The sequence below is a fragment of the Colossoma macropomum genome, unplaced genomic scaffold, assembly GCF_904425465.1.
Source record: "Colossoma macropomum unplaced genomic scaffold, Colossoma_macropomum, whole genome shotgun sequence".
Lineage (NCBI taxonomy): Eukaryota > Metazoa > Chordata > Actinopteri > Characiformes > Serrasalmidae > Colossoma > Colossoma macropomum.
This window is the reverse complement of record NW_023494786.1, coordinates 30,267,550-30,275,373: the sequence shown is the minus strand read 5'-3', so window position 1 is coordinate 30,275,373 and position 7,824 is coordinate 30,267,550. Positions and strand designations below refer to the sequence as shown.

Genomic DNA, 7,824 nt, shown 5'->3' with positions numbered 1-7,824 from the left:
TTGAACATGTCAGACAGACAGATAATGTTCACTCTACAATGGGGCTAATTGCAGTAGCTGTCCATGGTGCTAAAAAGGGCTTCAGTCAGTACAGCAGTGTTGAAACTCATGCAGCTCAGGTTCATGGGTGTATTTTGGTGTCATGTCTAAGCATGGATGAATGGATGGATGGATAGATGATAGATAGATAGATAGATAGTTGGAGGGAGAGAATCTGTCATTGTGGGTTCATGGCAGTAGCTGTCCGTGGTGCTGACCATGACTTTAGTCAGTGCAGTGGGGCTCAAACTCCTGTGGCTCATTAGACACTTAATACCCTGGATACACACTGACTGACTGACTGACTGACTGACAGAGAGATTTATGATTGCTGATATTTTTCTGTAGTTATGTAGGATCATTCTCTCTCTCTCTCTCTCTCTCTCTGTCATTCAATCTCATTCTCTCTCTCTGTCATTCACTCTTTCATTCTCACTCTCATTCTCTCTCTCTCTCTCTCTCTCTCTCTCTCACTCTCTCTCTCTCTCTCTCTCTCTCTGTCATTCAATCTCATTCTCTCTCTCTGTCATTCACTCTTTCATTCTCACTCTCATTCTCTCTCTCTCTCTCTCTCTCTCTCTCTCACTCTCTCTCTGTCATTCAATCTCATTCTCTCTCTCTGTCATTCACTCTTTCTCTCTGTCATTCTCTTTCTCATTCACTCTTTCATTCTCATTCTCTCTCTCTGTCATTCACTCTCTCTTATTCTTTCTTTCTCATTCTGTCTTATTCTCTCTCTCAATCACTCTTTCATTCTCTCTCTCTCATTCACTCTTTCATTCTCATTCTCTCTCTCTGTCATTCACTCTCTCATTCTCTCTCTCTTATTCTTTCTTTCTCATTCTGTCTTATTCTCTCTCTCAATCACTCTTTCATTCTCTCTCTCTCATTCACTCTTTCATTCTCATTCTCTCTCTCTCAATCACTCTCTCATTCCCTCTCTTTTTCTCTCTCATTCTCTTTCTCTCTCATTCTGTCTCTCATTCTCTCTCTCTCTCTCTCTCATTCTGTCTCTCATTCTCTCTCTCTCTCTCTCAATCACTCTCTCATTCACTCTCTTTTTCTCTCTCTCTCATTCTCTCTCTCTCTCTCTCATTCTGTCTTTCATTCTCTCTCTCTCATTTTCTCTCTCTCTCTCTCTCTCTCTCTCTCTCTTTCTTATTTACAGAAGATTAACATGGTCATGAGATCTGTTCTGATTTTGTTCAAGCAGTTTTGTGATCTATGAGCAAACAGCCGTTTATGAACATAAACAAACCGAGTCCTGACTTTCTTTATTGATCATGTCTCTGTGTGTGTGTAAGTGGTGATGATGCAGTCCTGGAGTTATCTCCTCATATTAGCTGCTTTGTCTACAAACGTGAGTCATCAGTTGTAAAATGAATCTGTTTAGTGTGTCACTTTGATGAGAAGGTTTTTAAAATGAGTTCAGTTTACAATATCACGAGTTTGCTGCTGTGTAAATAAACTCACTGTGTTTTCTCTGTTGACCACACGAGGGCGCGCTAACATACACCCGCAATTAAATCTCCACGTGGAAAACATGGTTAAGCCCTTAAATCCTCATGTCTCCAGCAAACTGGACTCCGCGCGTGCAGCTCTGTATCAGCACGGCGGATTTTCTTCATCACCCTGAAGCTCCAGTGACTCCTTCAAACACTGGAGTCAAGAAGGACTGACTGGAACCGCGCCAGCGCGCAGCATTTAAAGGGGAACTCCTCCAATTTTTCAAAATTTCCGCACAGTTAAGTGGTTGAGATGTAAACAAAGTCATTCAGAGCGGTTTGGTGTGAAACGCTCTGTTCAAGAGAAACTTACCTAGTCAGAATTGTTCACAGTGGTGGTGATAGGAACCAGACGTCGACCTCTAAAAGCTCCCTCACAGAAGTGAAGACACTGCCTGATGTCTGTTTTACAAGAAGCTTGTGGGCTAAAAAGTAGTTTTAAAAACACGTCCATGGCGGAGGGATGTGAGGCAAAATAGTCCCCCCAAAAACGTATTTTTGCAGAATTTTCACTATTGTATCACTATCAACATTATACATTAAAAACTGAAGACTCGTGTAGGTTCACTGGTGGTTCTGGACAGTAAATAAAATGTCTGTGTTTGTGTTGTAGACGTGGTGACCCCTGGTTCCCATCAGCACCACTGTAAAGAAATCAGTCTGTAAGTTTCTCTACAGTGAAGCATTTCACACCAAACCACTGTTTACGTCTCAACTCAATACAGAAACACAAAAAAAGTAAAAAGATTTATTCCTGTTTAAGGTGGAACGGAAAAGTTGAATAAGAAGCCGCTGGACTTTTTGTTGGACCGTCGGGACCGACCGTTAAAACCGTTATTTCAAACACCAGCGCGTGCGCAATTTGAAAACTTTTGAATCTACTTTAAAACATACACGTGATTCGACTCCCGCGCTTTGTGAGAAAGATGCCCGCGAAATCTGTACATTAATCAAATAAAGCCTTTCTTTAAAGCGAATCGCAGAACAGACCCTGAAACTCTTTCAGCTCACTGAGAGCTTTTAACTGAACTGGACTCTCAGCGTGCTGCACTGATCAGCTCTGCGCCACAGTTTAAACAAGAGCGAAAAGACCGATAACAAAGCGGGTCAACATTAATGACTTACTACTACATTTCATATTTGCAGTTAAATATGGCCTCTTTCCCGTCTTCTCTTCCTGTTTGGTCTTTTTCCTTTGCTTTTTCTCTCATGCTGATATTGTTCTGTGGTTATATAGGCGCTCTCTCTCTCTCTCTCTCTCTCTCATTCTCCCTCTCCCTCTCTTATATTCTCTCTTTATATCTCTATCATTCTCTCTCTCATTCTTTCCCTTTTTCTCTCTTTCTCTCCTCTCTCTCATTCTTTCCTTCTCTCTCTCTCTCTCACATTCTCCTTCTCCCTCTCTTATATTCTCCCTCTCTCTTTTTCGTTCTCTCTTTCACTCTCTGCTTCTCTTTCATTCTATCTCCCTCTTTTTTCTCTCATTCTCTGTCTTATTCTTTCTTTCTTTCTTTCTTTCTTTCTTTCTTTCTTATTCTCTCTCCTTCCCTCTCTCTCTTTCTCTCTTTCATTCTCTCCCTCTCTTATTCTCTCTCTCATTCTGTCTATCTCACTCTCTCTTTCTCATTCTCTCTCGCTCTCTCTCCTTCTATCTTTCATTCTTCCCCCCTCTCTCTCTGTCATTCTCTCTCTCTTTCATTCTCTTTCCCTCTTTCTCTCCCCCCTCTCTCTCTCTCTCTCTCTCTCTCTCTCTCTCATATATATATACGTTACGGCAGCAACGTTTGATAATGTTGAAATTGAACAAATTGCAATAAAACACGTTAAGAGGGGCGGAAGACACGCCCACCATCACGAGAAGTGCTCCCAGCCCAGTGCGCGCGCGCTCGCTCGCTCGCTCCATCCACTCACTCACGCGTGCAGCTCGCACGCGGATGTTGTGTCCGGCGCTCTCCCCAGCGCTCCTTTCGCACCGTGTCCTTTCGCCGGTTCTGGATCACTCTGGATCAGACCGGATCTCCCGTGGATCTCTGTGGATGTGACCGCGCGAGGCTCCTGCTGACCTCCAGCCCACGACCATGCTTTACTTCCAGCTGGTGATCATGGCAGGCACCGTCATGCTGGCGTACTACTTCGAGTACACGGACACTTTCAACGTCCACGTTCAGGGCTTCTTCTGCTACGACAACGCGTACACGAAGCCGTACCTGGGGCCCGAGGAGGCGAGCGCCGTGCCCCCTGTCCTGCTCTACACTGTGGTGGCCGGTGTGCCCTCGCTGCTGGTGAGTGAGGAGCTCGTTCACTCTAAGCTCAGTAGATTACATTACTGACCAGATGTGGGAAGAGAGGAGTCCCCTTTACTCACTTATCTGCACTTAAACGCAGTTTTGGTGGATGTGCACTTCTCAGAAACACTCTGACCTCTGCTGTAATGAAATCTGCGAAGGAAGTATTATTTTACTCATTAATATTTAGCTCCTGCTCCTGTCTTTGGGGTTTAAAGGGGAACTCCAATGCTTTTCCCAAAACTTCTGCATAATTAAGTATTTCAGAATTGTTCACAGTGGTGGTGACAGGAACCAGACGTCCACTTCTAAAGGCTCCCTCATGGAAAGTGATCACATAAAATGGTTAGATATATGCTGCCTGATGTCTGAGACATTATTTTATGAAAAGTTTTGGCTTAAAATGCATTGAAATCCATTGATTGGAATTCATTCCTGGTTGAGGGATACATGCAGGGTGCTGGAAGGCAACAGAGTCCCCAAAGAAAACTGAATTTTTTCAGCTTTATGATTGTTTTACCATTATCAACATTCCATATAAACACTCAGAAGACTCGTGTAGGTTCACTGGTGGTTTTGGATAGTAAATAAAATGTCTATATCTGTGTTGTAGACATTGTGACGCCTGGTTCCTATCAGCACCACTGTAAAGAAATCTGAGTCTGTAAGTTTCGCACCGAACCACTCTGAATGACTTTCAAATCTCAAGGACTAAATTATTCAGAATTCCCCTTTAAGTTCAGCTCTTTGTGACTGGTCACCCATCTCAATTTGGAAATGTAGCATTTTATTTTAGACCAGTGGCCTCCAGCCCTGGACCTGGGAAGCTGCCTTCCTGCAGAGTTTAATAACAGCCTGCATTTAAAGGAGAACTCCACCAATTTCTCTAAATGTCTGCATAATTCAGTGGTTGAAATGTAAACAGAGTCAATCAGAGTGGTTTGATGTGAAATGGTTCATTTGTAAAGAAACTTAATGACTCCATGGTCACCAAGACTTAATGGTCACCATGTCTACAACACAAATATAGACATCTTTTTTACTATCCAAAACCATCAATGTTCACAAGTCTTCTGGGGTTTTTATATGTAATGTTGATGATGGTAAAATAGTGGTAAATCTGGGAATCTAGTTTTCTCCATGGACGATTTTGCCCTACGGCACCCTTAATGAATCCCTCCAGCATGAACAGATTAGAATAAATTGATTACAATACATTTTAGACCAAAATGAATCTCAAAACTACTTACTTTCTGTGATGTAGCTTTTAGAGACCTTAAACCTTTCAGACGTCTGGTTCCTATCACCACCACTGTGAACAATTCTGACTCTGTAAGTTTCTCTAGAACAGAGCGTTTCACACCGAACCACTCTGAATGACTCTGTTTACATCTTAACCATTTAACTGTGCAGAGGTTTTGATCGCTGGAGTTTCCCTTTAACATGCTGCCCCTCCACTTACCCAACACTAATACATCTGATCCAGCCAATCAGAGATGTCTGAGGAAGTTAGCTGGAGCAGGTGTGGCAGATTGTGGTTGGATCTAAGCTCTGCCGGAAGGCAGATCTCCAGGACCAGAGTTGGAGACCACTGTGTTAGACCAAAAGGAGCCCAAAAGAGGAAGAAGACGTTCCTTTGTAGTTGTGTAGAGAACTCAGTAACTGAGGAGTTTTGGACCTGAAACTTTTTAGCTGAAATTGTTTCCGCTTAGCAAATTTTACTTCTGCTTTCTTTGCTGCCACAACACTTCTACTTGAGGTAGGGCTGGGCGATAAAACGATAACGATAAGTATCGCGATATAACTTTTCCTCGATAGAGCGATAAGACAGGTTCGATACACCACTCTCACACTTCCACGTTTTAGCGAAAGCCCTGGTGGCGTTTTCTACTGCAAGGAAAGCGACACTACTCTGCTGTCGCCAGGAGAGGGCGCACTTCCGAATTTTTCGACTTGATTAGAGAGGGAGGGGGCCACGAGTAAAAAAAGGGTCGCCAAATATACTTTAGCAACGGCTGAAACGCGGAGTTATACAGTCCCTGTTTGAGTGGAGCGACCGGTGATCTGTTCTCCTGTGACCGAGTGTGAGTGACGAGGTCAGTGGTGTAACTGTACTGTCCTACAGCGAACTCACCTCTTTCCGTGCATCCTAACAACTTCAGCGGTGTTAAATCACGTCTGCAGCGCCGTGTTACAGCGCCAAACCGTCATATTTTAGTATTAGTGCATTCTTGAGCAACAAAAGTGAAAGAAAGAAGTGGGTTCATGTTCGAAAGTAAACTGAGGAAGCTGTGAGGCGTTGGAGAGCGGGAGAGCGCTGTCTTTCCAGGCTAGCTGTTTTTAGCTGCTGGCTAACTTGAAGCAGCGCTCCGGCACAACACAGTGAATTGATGATACTGTAGATCAAACAAGACACAAAATCACCGCTTTCAGTTTAAACGTGCCTAAAAGGAGGACTCTGTGACTGGTGTGAGAGATTCACACTGCAGATAATGCTTTTACACAGCGAGCGTCAGATACACTGCGGTTCACCCCTTAAACTACTACGATAGCATAGAGAAACCCAGTCGTCTAGCTGGTGTCTGAATACTGTGATCTGCTCTGACATGGATGTGGTAGGAGTGACCGCAGTGAACTCCCGAACCGAGCTGACGTTGAGAAACTAAAGAGTTTAGCTCTGTTGTTGGCCACTTGTTTAGCATTTGTAGCGGGGTAGCCGAGCGCTCGACACCAGACAGCTAAAATAATCTATTTTCTTTCTTAAATCATGACTATTACAAAAATTGCAGCTGTGCTTTTCCAGCTGATAAACAGCTCAGAAACTTTCTCCCACTGTCCCATGACAGATTAGTGAAATGTTCCACTGTTTGCCGAGTGTTTGTCAGGATCGGACCATAAGTGATAGTTTAAAACCACAGTTAACCACCCAGGAGCAAAATCAGCCTTCAAACGTGAAAGAAATCATGATTTGACATTTATCGCGATATGTATCGATATCGAACGATATGAATTTTGTTTATCGTGATAACGTTTTTGGCCATATCGCCCAGCTCTAGCTTGAGGACGGTTAAATTTGAATGCATGTCCATTACTTGAGGAGTTAAGTTGTCACACTATGAATTGTCCTACACTCTTAGGAAAGGTAGTCCTTCAAGGGTTCTTTAGTAAAAGGATTGGTTCTATTTAGAACCAAGACTTTTGTATAGAACCATTTCATGCTTAATTGTTGTTTGCATGGTGAAATGGTTCTTTAGGTTGATGGAGAATGTGTTGCATATGGTTCTATATAGAACCTTATTGAAAATGGTTCTGTATAGCACCAAAAAGGGTTCTTCTATTGTTACAAGCTTGACACAATGTTAATTTATCACTGCTCTGGACTTGTTTGTTTGCTTAAAATGGAATGCCACAGATTTTTTTCAGAATTTTTGCATAATTTAATTAATAAAATCATTGGGCCTCATTCTCCAATATTTTCCTTCTTCATAAGAAAAATTCTGTCAGATTCATGACATGTTCTTAAACCAAAGAACGTCCTCACTTTTGTGCTCCGAGTGTATGTAGATTCTGTTCTTACCTCAGAACAAATCCCAGATAAGAAAACACTGGCGAAAGTCAGAATCTTCGTGAAAACTACATAAGTGGGTTTAAGAACGGTTGGTGAACAAAGCCCATTCAGAGTGGTTTGGTGTGAAATGCTCTGTTCTAGAGAAACGTTCACAGAATTGTTCACAGTGACGGTTATCGGAACCAGACGTCCACCTCTAAAGCTCCATCACAAAGTTACTACATGAAATAGTTATAAATATGCCGACTGATGTCTGAGACATTGTTTTATGGTAGCTCTGTGAAGGTTTTGTCCTAAACATATTTTTTAAATTCCGTTCATGAAGAAGAGGTGCATGCAGGGCGTTGAAGGGCATCGACATCATTACATATAATCACTCAGAAGACTCGTGTAGTTCGTGTCATTCTCTGGAGGTTTTGGATGGTAA

General features: G+C 42.7%; 1 protein-coding gene across 1 annotated transcript in view; it reads left to right on the top strand.

The window, feature by feature from the left end:
* Positions 1-3,622: 3,622 nt before the first annotated feature.
* The window catches only part of plppr5a (phospholipid phosphatase related 5a), a 56,290-nt gene continuing 52,088 nt past the window's right edge, over positions 3,623-7,824 (top strand). Inside the window, exon 1 of the mRNA XM_036556235.1 lies at positions 3,623-3,826. Coding sequence (XP_036412128.1) covers positions 3,623-3,826 — 204 coding nt within the window. The remainder of the gene's footprint in view (positions 3,827-7,824) is intronic.